General features: G+C 39.8%; 1 protein-coding gene across 50 annotated transcripts in view; it reads right to left on the bottom strand.

The window, feature by feature from the left end:
- Positions 1–15,418, bottom strand: part of LOC136432262 (muscle-specific protein 300 kDa-like) — a 55,152-nt gene that overhangs the window by 25,882 nt on the left and 13,852 nt on the right. For all 50 annotated transcript variants that reach the window (XM_066423361.1, XM_066423364.1, XM_066423363.1 and 47 more), the window contains exons 3-17: positions 14,022–14,117; positions 12,581–12,613; positions 12,096–12,179; positions 9,635–9,730; positions 9,171–9,304; positions 8,515–8,667; positions 7,272–7,465; positions 5,874–5,983; positions 5,026–5,313; positions 4,443–4,481; positions 2,387–2,752; positions 2,025–2,210; positions 1,586–1,726; positions 1,254–1,433; positions 873–1,016 (exon numbers count right to left, since the gene is read on the bottom strand). In XM_066423361.1, the coding sequence (XP_066279458.1) occupies positions 873–1,016; positions 1,254–1,433; positions 1,586–1,726; positions 2,025–2,210; positions 2,387–2,752; positions 4,443–4,481; positions 5,026–5,313; positions 5,874–5,983; positions 7,272–7,465; positions 8,515–8,667; positions 9,171–9,304; positions 9,635–9,730; positions 12,096–12,179; positions 12,581–12,613; positions 14,022–14,117 (2,244 nt within the window). The remainder of the gene's footprint in view (positions 1–872; positions 1,017–1,253; positions 1,434–1,585; positions 1,727–2,024; positions 2,211–2,386; positions 2,753–4,442; positions 4,482–5,025; positions 5,314–5,873; positions 5,984–7,271; positions 7,466–8,514; positions 8,668–9,170; positions 9,305–9,634; positions 9,731–12,095; positions 12,180–12,580; positions 12,614–14,021; positions 14,118–15,418) is intronic.

Consider the following 15,418-nt stretch of genomic DNA (forward strand, 5'->3'; position numbering starts at 1 on the left):
TTAGCGCACCTTTTCAGTTGACTTGTCGAGGATTTTTGAAAGAAATTGGTGCAGTTATCCGGCATTGGTGACCATGCGCGGTGCAGATATGCGGAGTCACTAACAATGCAGTGAATGGGAACCGGTTTTGGATATTGGGATTTGGTGCAATTAAATGGAAGGTGCGTTTATCCGAGGTGCAATTAAGTGGCTTCGTCTGTACAATGTTAAAACATCATTTGGCAAAGGTATGAGGTCATGGAACTGTTAGTTTGTTCTGCTTTTGATTGCAAAGAGTACTGCAGAAAGATGAGATCTAATTAGCCTTTACACCAAATGTTGAGATCGTGCAGATGTCTTGTGCTTCATGATCTACAGTAAGGACCCTTTCATATTCTAATCTTTGATTCAGCAGACGGAACTCACAAACGTTATTCACTATTCAGAAGAATTCTTTGCTTCACAAATATACGGTATAACACTTGCAGAAAATCTGACCTCAAACTTAAAGCTTTGCTACAGTACCCGCTAGGATGCCCATTATCGAACTTGACCTTCCTTTCCGCGAACCCTACCCATCCACTAAATATCATGCAGAACCAGCTACAGCTTCTCGAGTTATGTTGTCCAAATACAAACACGCATATATGTACATACAGAGCCCACTACAGAATGGACGGAAAATGCCAAGTGAACCATGTTCAAACTTGACCTTTGTTCCAACAACCTCTACTCACCTAGACCAATATCATGAAGATTCATTGACAGCTTCTCGAGTTATGCTGTTGACCTACATACAGACCCACACCACTGCCGCTCCACCCGTGCACAACTGAAAACATAACCTTCTTGGCGAAGGTAAAAATGATAACTAATAAGTAAACTGCACCCACCTCAAACCTGGAGTCTATGTCTTCAAAGCGAGTCTGCAGGGGTGTCTTGTCATGGTTGTTGAGGCACAGACCCTCAATCTTCTTCAGATCACTGTTACAGCTGCTGAGTTTGTTGCGCATGAGGTTCCTGGTAGTGAAGAACTCCTGGTGTGCAGAGACGTAAAATGAGTACTACTAGTTGAAGATATATGTAGTGTATACACCACATGAAGTGTTCACAAATTAAAGCATTTTGAGCAGCAAAGGAAGGCTAAATGTTCCGTTTGAAGCCAGCATTTTGTCTAACAATTGAATGTAAAATGAGAAATGGTTGCCATGATGGTTTATGTTGAACTTCTCCTTTTTCCCAATTATCTCTTATAATCTCTTATCTATACCGACCTTGTGGTTTTGCACCCTCTGGTTGAATTTGGCCGAGGTGGAGTCAACCATGTGGGACATCATCAGCTTCTCAGCATCAGACAACCAGTTGTCGATTTCTGCTGTGTCGTCCTCAAATCGCTTCACGTACGGAAGCATCCGGGTGCAGTTGTTCTTTTCCTTGGAGACGTCATTTCTGATCTGCATTAACGGGGTCGATAAAGTCATCATTTAGTGACATTTTCGGACACATTCCTGTACCCTTTTTAATGAGTACAAATTAAACATCTTATGACAGAGATTCTAGTAAAATGCTTCTGAAGTGTGAAGGTCTTCTCTTTTAGAAGACTTACTCTTGTGATGTCTTCCTGAACATCATTCAGATCACTCTTGGCGACCCTGGCTTCGTCACCACGCCCACCGAACACGGAGTCCACCTGTCGACTCAGGGCCCTCAGCTTGTCCTCCTGCTTCCCTGCCTCTGTGTCCAGTGTCTAACAGACAAAGATAAGGTTTTCAATTGCTTAGCCTACATGATTGTACACATCTCTTTACACCTTACACATGTTATTCTCATTTTCATTCAGTTTGGTCCTGTTATTTTGATCCACAGGAAATTTCCTACGAAGCATACAGATACAAAAAAAAGTTAACAACATTCAAGACTCTCACACAGTCACTTGAAGGACTTGACGATGTCTGTCAAATCATCCTGGCCTCTCTGGGAATGTCTCAAACTTCCTTTCTTAATTTCTTAAAAAGCCGTTTTCATGCTGTTATATGTATACTCACTTCCAAGTCCTCGATGTGCTCTTGTACATCCTGATGGTACACTATGATGTCCTTGGGATACTCCTTGTCCACATCAGCCAACCAGCCGCGGACGTTTCCCAAACCACGGCTGTATTCGTCTTCGCCTGGGCTTCCTCCACTCTTGGAACGGTCACGCCGCCCGGCATAAGACGGTAAGTTGATAGACTGCAGAAGAACACATGTCAAGTGTTGATTTTCTGAGGGCTAAATCACAATCATGCTTAAACTTGACAGAAGGTCTACTGATGTATCTAGATGCTAGCTATATAGTAAGCTCCTGTTTTTTTGGTACATGTACTCTTCAGCAATTGACCAGACAATGTTGAAAACAAAATTCTTACCACACGAATTGGTGACATGTCTCCTTTATTGGCCATGACAACGGTTGGTGAAGAGCCATCTTCCATCAGGGCAGAAGAGCGAACAGATGTAGACTGGGATTGTCCACCCTTGTCGAATGAGAACACCTGGTCTGCACTCTGCTGCTGGTACTCTGCAGCATAGACACCTCCCTTTGAGGTCTGCTGTGAGCCCTGCTGCCCTAACTCTGCAGAATAAGCTCCTCCCTTGACAACCGCAGATTCACCCCGAAAATTGGCCCCCTGCAGGTCCAGGTGGTTGGAGGCACTCTGCATCTCCTGTTCGGCTCCGTTCATCACCACATCAGTCTTGAATCGCTGTCCAGAAAAGGTTCCGCCGGCTCCCACCTAATGTGGAAGGAATACAGGTCACCTCATGACACTTCATGGTACAGACTATTGACGGTCCATTCACACTGGAGTTAACTGTAATGTCATGTAGAGTTCCCGGAGAGCTTTTCCCCGGATGTTGGATAACCTTTTGGTATTTCCTGGCATAAAGTTTTCAGCTTTCGCCATATTTCAGATTAATTTCAGCCTTCAAATTACCAATAATGCTCTTGATGTCAATGTACATTGGAGATCTCTTGCAAATATTGTCCCGAAAGCCAGTTGTTCATGGCTGCTGTAGTCAACTGCCTGCCTTTCATGTGAAAAATGTTATTTGGAAACTAGCAGGGACTACAAAGAGCAGTGCATATACTAACAGATTTGATACAAAAAGTAATAATACACAGCATGTTCCCAGTGTCTAACAGCATAGACAACTACAATAGACTGGAATGCTGTTAAATACACTAGGTTTGAAATACTGGAATAGACCGATCCTGTCGAACACCATATCGAACGAATAGAAGACCCATAGAACCCCCTGTTCTATTCAGAGCACCTCCGTCAAAAACAGCGTTGGCGGTGCAGAAATGGCACGAGTAAAGTAGGGTACGTATATCTGGGACAGGTTTTCCACTGTATTGGTTGAACGCATGCTCAGAACAAAAACGAATTTAAAAAGAAAATAGATCGGGCACTCAAGGAGAGGAATCTTGTACCACATGCTGACTACTACAAAGTCCGCTAGCGCAGAGTTTCGTCTCTTCAGTTGCTGGTGTGTGAAACTGGTTAACTTGAAAATGAACAGGGAAGTGAAAGGATGCATTTTAATTCTTAGTTACTAAATACCATGCAGCTGTTATACATGCAGTCGATACAGTGGGAACCCTGTCACAGATATGTGAACCCTGTTTTACACGTGCATCGACTGCTTGTCAGAAACTGGGCGCTGATGCCCTCCGACAAGGGAAAACTATGCGGCGCATACGGCTTTAACATTGACCGAAAACATTACACTCTCACCTCAACTACATATACCCCCTCCTTAGACAACTCTACCTGGTGGATACAGCCTTCAGCAAAGAAGACATAGCATTCTTCTTTGGCCCGCTTTGAAAGGGTTTCAGTGTCACAAAAGCTAAACCGAAGTCAGTGGCATTATTTTCAACTTAGCCGCGGCGGCCATGTTTGGTCCGTCAAACCCTGTTTTTGACGGAGGTGTTCGAAATCGAACAGGGGGCGTGGCTTTGGGATCGGTCTATTCAAGGCAAACATAAAATTAAAAGCATAAGTCTTATGGAGTTGATTTCGTAATTTTTCATACGTATCAGCTTCTAACGTCTAACAATGACCAACACCAATGCAAAATGAAGATGTTTATAACCATAATCTGCTTATGCCACCCAACAGGATAGTTTCACACACTGTAAAGAACAGTAACAAAATAGGAAGACTGCAGCACTGATGAAACTGTTAAGTGCAGTACAGAAGAAGCAATAATCAAGTGGATAAAACCCATCACCTAACAGCAGCTATGCTCCAAACTGCGATAGCAACAGAAGAGTTGTGACATAATCAAGTATTACACATGTTGGAGGAATGGACATTATCATCATGCAGGAAATAGTCATGAGCCTTTTCAAATGTAGAGGGCCCAGGATGCCAGAGTACCAACTCTGTCATTTAAGTTTGAAAGTTTGTCAGTTACCTCGTTCATCACATCATCGTAGAGGGAATCGGACGTAACCTGGGGATGTGAGGAAGCACATTAACGAAGGTTGGCAAGGATGCAAGGATCCTTCCATTCTGTATTCTGCTAAGTAAAGGTCAATTTCAGATCAAGGACAGTCATGAAGTATTTTCTTTCACTTCTTCTTAGGAGGGGCATAAATTATATATAGTATTATATTGTACATGTATCAAAATGCACACATGGTCTCTAAGGTGAAATGCTGTGAAAAAAAGAGAGTGAGGAAAAAATATATAACAAAGTCATGCAACACAGCACATTACAGTACAATACAAGGCACGCTAGACTCCAGATTTTAAAAGCTAAAAATTGGCAACTTTCATTACAATATCTGCAGGTTTACAACTTTGGTTCTCACTCTCACTGTTCTTGGTGTCAATGAACTAAAGATGTTGATTCAACATATTCATTAGCACACATCTACAATATGTAGTACTACTACCTGATAAATCTGAATTATAATGAAACTTTCTGATGTATCTAACATTCTAACTTGTGCTATACAAGCCCAACTGTTATAGACACAGTTTGTTGTTCTTACATCGCTGGTCCGGTAGCTGTCCTCTGCGACCTGCTGTGGGTTCTGCTCGTAGCTGGACAGCTGTGAGTTCTGCTCATAGCTGGTCACCTCAGTAGTCTTGACAGACTGGAACTCTGTGACGGACACAGAGGGGATCTCGCCGCCGCCGCCACTACCGCTGTAAGTGCCACCCCCCGCGCTGTAAGTCCCACCACCACCGCTGGAGGAGTTGTAAGCCCCCCTAGTAGCGCTGCCTGCACGGCGGAATGATGAGGTGTTGCCACTGCCAAGTCCAAGGTAACGAACATCCTGTGGACAAAGAGTTTAGCAGTTAACCTCAATCTAAATTAAATAGACTGACAAAAAATCTATTACCTCAGAGCCCAATAACATAACATTCAGTGATCTTGTTATACAAAGTTTGATAGCAGCAGCAGCAACATTTATCCAACTGTTACAGAAGATGTATAGAAATGACAATAATTGTACAAGATCAAGCCCAATTCATGTTCCTACCTTTTTCATTCTAAAGATATCTTATCAGACAGTCACCATATTAAAATCTCCACCAATAAGAACAGTTAACAGCTATTAGAAGAAACCACACAAAGTGGATCATACAATGCTTTAGATATTACAGACAAGGGATTTCACAAGAAATAATAAACCATGAATCCATATTGTCTTGGATATTTGCATAATGTCAGATTTAGAAGATCACTAGATATATGTAACAGGTTCAAAAGGAAGGAACAAACAGGCTGAGCACAGCATGATTGGACTGTCACAGCACAGTGTCATCTGTATGAATTTAACAGAATCCTTGCTGTTGTGTTGTATAGCTACTGTAACAGTAACAAAAGTCTTACCCTTTGTGATGGGGTGGGGGCAGTCCATCCACCGGCTTGGGGGAAGGCTTGAGCAAACAGGGATACGTAGGTCATCACGCTCCGACCATCAGGCCTGTCTACATCCACGTCTGAAACATCAGGACAGGTGTTAACAAAATGGTAGTGCACGTGTACATGTATGTGTGTTGACTATATGCTGACCAGGATTTAGAAACTCTATACTATTTACAGTTACATATATCATGTAGAACTTCTTTGCCCAGCTTCTCTCAATGAAGCAAAGGCCCTAAGTGTGCTGACATGTTTCAGGGAAGAACTTGTTGTGTTCATATCAATGAGCTTAAATATGAGAAATCTGTTTTACATTTTATTGCTGGTTTACAAAATGTAACATGCTGGTATTCATATCCAGCTTGTGGTCTCAAACCATAAGTTTTTTTATGATTTTGAGTTTTTTTATGATTTTGTATGTAAGTCGACACCCTCAGGCTGAGGGGCTACAATTCTGCAAAGAAAAGTTACTAAGATGGAAAATGTTCACTAATCATTTCGGGGAAAAGTGGATTCCTTTGGATCTTACATGTAGGTTCCAGATCCCGTCTGGTTACATCCAGATACATCAGCCATTGCGTGCAGTGGCTGTTGTACAGTATTTCTGTGCCATTAATGGCAAATAACGTTTACAACGCATGATATTTGATGTAACAGTGTGGAAGTAATGCATGAAGGTACAATCAATAATGACTACAAGGTTAAACAGTTACACTCCCCTGTACACAAAACAAAAAGGTCATACCAAAAAGGTAAGGTCATCATTTCCTGGCCTTTGTGGAAGAATTAAGGCAAAGGACAGTTTAGCACTGTGAAGAAATGTTTACCCCTTTCCAAGCTGTCAATCATGTTGACTGGACTGAAGAATGGCTAATTAGGTTACATATCAGATTCAGTCATATCTGCATACTGTTGCTAATTACCGCATACTATTAGTTATACATTGTACCTAAAATTGAAGAATCAGACTTAATGGAACTACAAGCAAGGCACATCTGTGGGGTCAGAAAGGTCAAGCCACACACAACAGACCAACAGTTTCAATGACATCATTATCGAGGGAACCGGTCTGACGGGTAACTGTCTGTGTACTGAGTGAGACTAAATTGAATGTTGTTCTTTGTAGTGGAAGATCACAGGTGTGTATCAGTCCAACTAAGTCAGTCTTGTTGTTCTGGCAAAAAATACATGCAGTTAATTGTTCTTGTTTAATGAGTACATTTCCACTCATTGGCTGTATTCCATTCAGAATGTTTGAATCTTATCATAATTTATATTACTAAGTTGACACACAGACCAACAACGTTCAGCTACATTGAGAAGACTCGTGACCTGTTTTATGTATGATTTATATGACTTTCTGACCTTCTGAGTCGATGAGTTTCGGGATTCCCAGGAACCTCTCGGCTGCAGTGAAGGCGTGCTCCATGCGTGAGGAGGCACTCTTGGTGGAGAGGCGCGGCATGTCCACCAGGTCCGGCTGGATGGTGTGCACCAGGGAACTGAAAGCCTTGCCGTTCCGCCAACTCTTGCTGAAGTCTTTCACGTCAACAACACGTCTGAAATTGGACAGAAATGCCACTAGCATCACTCCATGACCCAACAAATGACTTACTAAGTGTCAAAGTTGGAACTCTGTGTCAGGGTCAAAGTGTGTAAGAAAAAAAATTTCTCAATAACCTTTCTCTCGGTTGTCTTTCTCAGGCATTTCCTTCTTTTTTTTCAAATTTTTTCCAGCCAGAAAAACTACAAGACTAGTTGTTTAGTTTTTTTTACCTGCAATCTGACAGTAGAATGAATGAATGGTTTATTGCACAACTTGATAAAAGCATTTTTTCTGCAAAATGCAGGGGAGTGTTTTAGCCATGCTAGTACAGATATTGAAAATAAAATGTGGTGCTGGACTGGATTTCACATCTTTCTTAGTAGTAGATCAGTAAGACCAGTGATGAAAAATAGCATGTAACAGGGGTGCCAAAGAATACATACGAATTTTACGGAATACATACGAATTTTACGGAATACATACGATCTATCACTAGAAACATACGATCCGTACGGAATACATACAATCCATTACGCAGAAACATACGATCCGTACGGAATACATACAATCCATTACGCGGAATACATTATGATCCTTACTAATTTGCTGGTCATCGCGCGAGCACCGAATCTAGCTTTGTCTGGTCCTCCTAGTTGGTCTAAGCCTACATCAGTCTTAATTTAGTGCAGCTTGAGATTTTTAGAGTTTAGCCGGATGGGATACGCCATTATTAAGCTCTTAAAAGCCAAGATATCGTACGAAGAACTGGTTATCCCGAGTCAGCCATCTTGAATTTGCCGCCGGTGTCACGTGATCCAGGCACATTTCTCCAAATTAGTAAGGATCGTATGTATTCCGCGTAATGAATCATATGTATTCTGTACGGATCGTATGTTTCTGCGTAATGGATCGTATGTATTCCGTAAAATTCGTATGTATTCCGTAAAATTTGTATGTATTCCGTAAAATTTGTATGTATTCCTTAAAATTCGTATGTATTCTTTGGCACCCCTGATGTAAGGTCAACAGTGGCCAATTTTCACAAGTTGTCAGACTTCTCACCGATCAACAGCGTTCTGTGACCACTTGAGCAGGATCTTCTGAGCTTCCTTGGTCTCCTTGCCTGACTTCTTCCTGCTCGGCCCAGGGCTCTGGTCACGACCACTCTTCTTCCTCTTCCCAAGTGAGGGCAGACTGGAGGAGCTTCCACTAAACCTGCAGGAGTAACATATATGTGATGGGCGGTTTCCACAATATGTACATTCTATACTTCTAGTAATCATGTCCCTGATATATATATAAGCGACTGTTTAATTCCCTAATCATTATCACAATTATAGAAATGCTATATATTCATTACATTAAAAGAGTTTCATAAAAAGTGAGATTCCTAGTAGACATGTAATTAACTTGTAGGATTTTCACCGGGGCTATGACAGAACAAGAATCTACAGCAACCTTCTCTCTCTTCCACAAAACTGCTGACTTTTGTATGACATAACCACAACTGCCTCAAGAATGCTGTCAATTTGCTGTACAGTAACTGTTGGAAACCTATAATTGTACCATGAATGTTGTAAATATCAAACGTAATATCAAATCTAGATCTTCTTTCATTCCCAGGTTTAAAAACCTACAATAGATCAGTCTGATAGAAACACAATGTAAATTTCCACCCCCTACCCTCCCAGAAAAGATTGCATGATTGTGTTCCTTACCCAAATTTGCCTCCCTTGGTAGGGGTGGTTGACTGTGAGCTGGTGCGAGGCATCGTACCATACATACTGTCATCTCCCATGGACGCATTCAGGCCACTGACAGTCCTCCTGGACATTTTGGCTACTTCTTCAATCTGTGGAAACAAATTATAAGGTGAGTCCCTACTTATAGAATGAAAGACTGGGCAATGTTGCCACTAAAATACATCATTTAAAAGGCTTTTTACAAAGTTAACATTAGTTTTAATTAATCAACAAATTAATTCACTGAAAATCTTAGCAGAATGCTTTCTTTTGCAATTCATGGAAGTGCAACTTGATAATTGATTTAATCTTAAAAGTAAAAGACTGAAGTTGTTCTTGCTAGTTATTAAGTCAATTTATACCAAATAGTGTAGAGTGTGTTTTACTTGAGATGACTGATATACTGTCATGAAACATAGATGAATCAATGGTTTGTATACCTGGTAATGTGAGACAATTGCCCACATGAGATCCAGAATCTTAGGGGGGTTTCCATTGGTGATTTCCTGGGGTGTCACACCAGCTGGTATCTTGACCTATCAGAAGGAACATAACAAAAACAGATTGAGGCCAAACCTTGACATTTTGAGTTTGGTAAAAACACAGCTACAACTGTTACAGCAGCAAAAGGTACAAGATGTCTTGGCCAGCATGTATATTGTACATGATGTTGGAATTACATGTATGTTAGTTGGGAGTGACAATATTAGAAACAGATGTCACTTCAAGAACTCATAGTACTGAAGTGCCTTCCAATGGACACTGTCCCTCGAGAATCATCATTTGAATAACCAGCAATGGCAATCAGATTATATTTTGCATATATGGATACAGTAAATTCAACAATATCAACATAATAATCACCTTTAAAGTTTATTACATAATTATATGCCTTGCATATTTATCAAGAACATCATAAAACATTTCAGTCAAGTTATCTTTGCTTCACTGAAGATACATAAGGCCACATGAATTCATTCTCTTGTTTTTTTTTTCACATTTCAAAATGAAATTAAGGCCTGAGAGGAAAACTAAATGTATTACTCACTAAAATTGCAGTTACATTCTTTCACCCCAGACTCTGTTAAAACAACTAAACCTGAGACCCAAGGAATCAAATTGGGGTAACCCAACTGCACTTAGGATTGTAGTTTCCCCAACGTAGTTTGAGTTGGGCTAATAGACATATATGATTGACAGGTGTCTGACTGTCTAGTTTACATCCTGTTTCAAATGAATAGAGGCGTCAGGTGTTGACATTGTGGTAATGTCATTCAGGAAAGCAGCTGGAAGACCAGACAGACAAGAAGAGAGAGAGAGATGGAAGAAGACCTACCGACAAGTCATCACCCAGTTAACAAGGGTGAGAATAGAGACAGGAAGTCCTGTAGTAAGGGAGGAGGTAGTTGGGAGGGGGTCAGAGATTAGTCAGTCTGTAGGTGGATTGTGTCAAGAGTTGGGAAGCAAAGAGACTACCGCATCAGATAGTATACTCAGCTCTAAGAATAAAACCTCAGACTATCATATCTTAGATTTCATATGTTTATAAACAGTGCATGAACATTTGCTTTTTTTCTGAAATGAAAGATGAGTGATTCATGATAAATGGAAATCATAACTGCTTACAAAATGTTAATCTAAATAAAAATGAGTGACTGTCTATACATTGATGAAGGTTAGACATCCAGGTAATAAGATACGCCAAAAATAATTACTCAAGCAACTGGATAAGATTTTGAAACAGTCAGACGTCACTGACGAAAGACAGTGGATACTGTCTGAAACGTCTGACTGTTTCAAAATCTTATCCAGTTGCTTGAGTAATTATTTTTGGCGACTGTCTATACAGACTCTTGGGGAAAATTTTAAATGAATGAGAAGTATTTGAATTGAATTCTAAAGGTAACATTAGTCTGATATGTGTATATGTGAGTCACAAGAACTTCTCTATTGTCTACAATTTCTTAGTATGGACATGTACATGTCAGTAGAGCTAATGACAGTTTTCATTGCAGATAAGACAATGACAGCCTAGCAGTTAACAAATGAGATCATAGCAGCTATTCAAAGAATCAGAGTTTAATTTTACTGCTACATTATGATAAGTGAATGATTTAAACTAATAGACAATAGTACATACTTATCATGTTTTCTTTTCCAAAACTTCTGGGCTTCAGCACAAAACTGAAGCATACAATTTCACCTCTTAATCCAATTTAAGCCTGCATCATAAAATCTTTGATTGTGCCTAATTTGCTTTGTTTGAACCCATACTGTAGGAAAGCACTTTCTGCACTGCAAAATGCTGAAAGTTTTATCATAGATGTCCTTATCTCATTTGTCCAGTACAAGTGGTCTTTTACTGCATAGACATGCTAAATAAAGCCCATTGAACACCCCTCCCCTTGTTCTACTTCAAATGCAGAAGCATAGTTCAACCAGTGCCAACTTTAATTATTTCTGGTATTTAGTCCAAAACATAAAATATCATACATGGTTTTAAGCCTTGAACTGTGCCATCACTGTAGTTTGAAGGTTCTCATCGTTTTGTTTACAAAATTTGCAAAGGTACACAAATGGCAACTTCCAACAACAGTATAATATAAAATGTCATGTGTAATTTATCACTGTAACATGTTACAAAGCCATGGGATGAGTTGCTTGTGCATGCAATTTTCAAATTCTTTGACACAGTATAATTACATTCAGTCAGCGGTCAAGTGAAATCAAATCACAGCCATTGTTTTTTCACACAAAACGATGTCACTTTGGTAAATAACTAACTCCAGGGAAATGTACATGCACATAATGTCTCAATCTCAGTAGTAAACACAAACGTGTTGGGGGAACGCCCAGTGACAAGGTCAGGGAAGAGACAGTAGTTAAGCCCCAGTGACTTACCCCATTGTCCTCCAGGTAAGCCAGAGATGCTTTGGCGTTGGTGACCTTGTCAGACAGTGTCATGTCCCGACCCTTTCTGACAGCCTGTGGTGAGGGAAACAACAATGGTATGCCAGGTCAGTCATGGACTACTTACACTGTAGAAACAGACAGCCAGTGCAGAAAGAGCATGGGAAAGGTGCAAATGGTGGCTTGAATACTGAGACAAAAAATTGTTTGCATGAAATGTGTAAAAACAGTATGATCTTTTCAGAAGCAGCATTAGTTGTTTTCTTAAACCTTTTTTCAAGCCACCGCATTTAGCAACTTTGGTCCATGCATAACCTCCACATCAGCCCCCCATTATTTCCTACAGCATCATATATCAGCTTTGGACTTAGATACAGTCTTTGGCTTTGATGAAAGGTTTCTAATGGTGGAAACCAAAACATTAGATTTAGCTTTTGAGCTTCCTGACTGCGTAGCTGCAAATTTGTTAGAATTACCTTGACACCAGTCTCTGTCTCTTTTTCTGGCACCTGACGAGACAGTATATATTATAGTAAAATATGACAGTTTAGAGTTAACAATGTAGATGTAGTAACCTTCTCTCAAAAAAACTCTCCCCCCCCCCAAAAGGAAAACATACATTGAATTTGAATTTTTTTCATTGCTCTTGCTACATACCACTTCAATCGTACATCTACATGTATATGTACAGGGACATTGTAACAATTGTGTATATGTCTACTGACATGCAAGATATTCATGAACATAAAATATTAGGAAGTTTATATCAAGCACTGATATGACTGTGATTATAACAGTTATAGTAACAGTTAAGAAAATTGTCAATCACAATGTACATGTGCAATCCTGTATGTTGAAGATGTGTATTGTTTCCTGGCTACACTTACTATATATATATATATAGCTACTATAGGATCGATCTCGGGCCTGGGTGAATCCAGATTCGTGAATCCTTGTATGAACCTGCATGGCCCTTGAATTCGAGGTATCAAGATAGTGACATCAATCCTGTATCGTGTGACCATAAAGGATTATAAACTATGATCATGATTATTCATGATGCAGCCATCTGGTCCGCAAGGGAAGTTACTAAATACTGTAGCTGTGGGACTCAATGATCAATGGTGTGATGACGAAAGCTTTCACCTAATACAGCTACAATACCTTTGACCTTGTGTTGTCTACTGACAATAGAATCTATGACCTCAACTGTGCTCATTCAAATGCAACTGAGACTAAGTGTACGCTCGTATCCAGCGCCCCGGAGAAGTCATAGGTTTAAATGGTGGGCTTAGAAATTATGTCACATCAAGCTCAACAAAATAAACTTTCTGGAATTCACAGCTGTCTGTTTTCTTTTGTTTTGTTTTGTTTGTTGACAGATCCTCAGTAGTTATGTGTGCACGCCAGTATGGCCGATCTTCTACATTGTTACTTTAACCGTTATTTCTTCTAACTAGCATGGCCTAAAATAAGATGCAAGTTAGCGATTTTGGGGGGTAAAATGCTGTGCAATTGTGATACGTTCTAAGAAACGGAGATTTAAAAAGTACCTTATTGTTGGCGCTGTTAAGAATACTACTTTACAAAGGGGAGTTATGTCACAGAAGGGAGTTTGCCACGGGAGGGAGTTCACTACGGGAGCGAGTTTGACTCACTCAAATGCTATTACAGGAGTCACTACCGTAAGTCAACATACCAGGCTGGTTAACATTTCACACAGTGAATTTTCTTCAACTGTTGATACCAAATTATGAGCATTTCTAAATTAGTGTTGGTTCATATCCTGCATGACATTGTCGTCTTTTTTTTATTCAGACAAAAAATGGTGCGGTGAATCAGAGAGTAAAGAATATGGATTAGTGTGTCCTTAATTATATACAAATGTAAGTGTAGAAATAACAGGCTAGCTCATACCAGTTCTTCTCCAGACAGGACTTCCAGGAGATACAGTAGGTTGATCCCATCCTTCATCTCCTCAAACAGGTTGAAGATTGTGACAGGAGGGTTGCGCTGGAACAACAGGAAATCAACCATTTAATAATCATAACAAACTAGTTTCTCTCATGGCCCAATCAAAATCAACGTCAAGGGTAAAGCAGTCATCCGATGACTTTAGGCAAATTGTAACGCTTTTTTTATGGCTGGAAGTCCAAAAGTGGCCCGCCACTCCTTACATTTTTAGCCATTTTTAATTAGTACACCAGGATGAACTACTACTCATATACAGGACTTAATGGTCTAAGAACTACATGTAGTAATATAAGTGATACGTCAAACTCAAAATGTTAATTTATTCAATATACTTGTATACGTACTAGGTTAATTTATTTGTATACACTTGACTAGTGTATGTATAGTTGTTGTAGAAGACCTTACGAAAGTTGGTGTACTTTTGCTGCGTTAATAAAGATTATTGTATCAATAAGTTGTGTGTTGAGTTCTTCAAATGTCAAGCAGTTTTCACAAATGTACAATATGCAACAGCACTTATGAGAAGGAACAGTGGCGTAGCCCCCTGCTGTAGTGCTTGCAGAAATGTGTGGCCCAAGGGATACAGAAATAGAGCTTAATCATCTGATCAAGACACCTGTGTGACTTAAAACCTGATTTAAAGCAGCTTTACCTGATTTGATACATAAAACGTCCTTGGTCCCAGAGAAAAATATAGGTTTTATATAAATTTGGGTAGGAGATTCTTGTTAGACATCCTCCATTATAATTAGGACTGGTATGTGGCCTGCCCAAATTCCAACTGAGAGTGGTCAACCCCCCTTCCCAAAATCTTACCAACATTTATCTCGAAGTATCATTTTCCTATATCCATATGGGCCATCACTTAAATGTGTCAAGATGAGATCCCTTGAAAGACAGTGTGCCACATATGGAGGGACAACCTGAAGTACTTTTGAAACATTAAGTAAATGAATTTAGTAAATAAATGTTATACATTAGAGTAAGCACTAACTGCTTTCAAAAAACATGTCCTACTACTGTTTACTACAGCTAGCCCCATTAACTGCTACTGTGACAAAGTGACATCCCCTTGGGCAAGGTCGACATGTGTACAAACATTTTGTACATGACACAATGTAACTTTGATGCTGGCTTAGAACATAAGATAACTAGCACATTTCAATTTTTTTCATGAAAATTTGTTCAACCTGTATGAGTGCTTCATTTAAAACAAACACAGCTTGGTCTGCACTGAAACATTATGATATTATGTAAAAATTTTCATGATATGTTGCTAACATTTCCATTGTTCATGGCGATTATTGGGTGCATTCATTCATAGCTTTTTCATAAGTTCC

Source organism: Branchiostoma lanceolatum, chromosome 4 (assembly GCF_035083965.1).
Source record: "Branchiostoma lanceolatum isolate klBraLanc5 chromosome 4, klBraLanc5.hap2, whole genome shotgun sequence".
Lineage (NCBI taxonomy): Eukaryota > Metazoa > Chordata > Leptocardii > Amphioxiformes > Branchiostomatidae > Branchiostoma > Branchiostoma lanceolatum.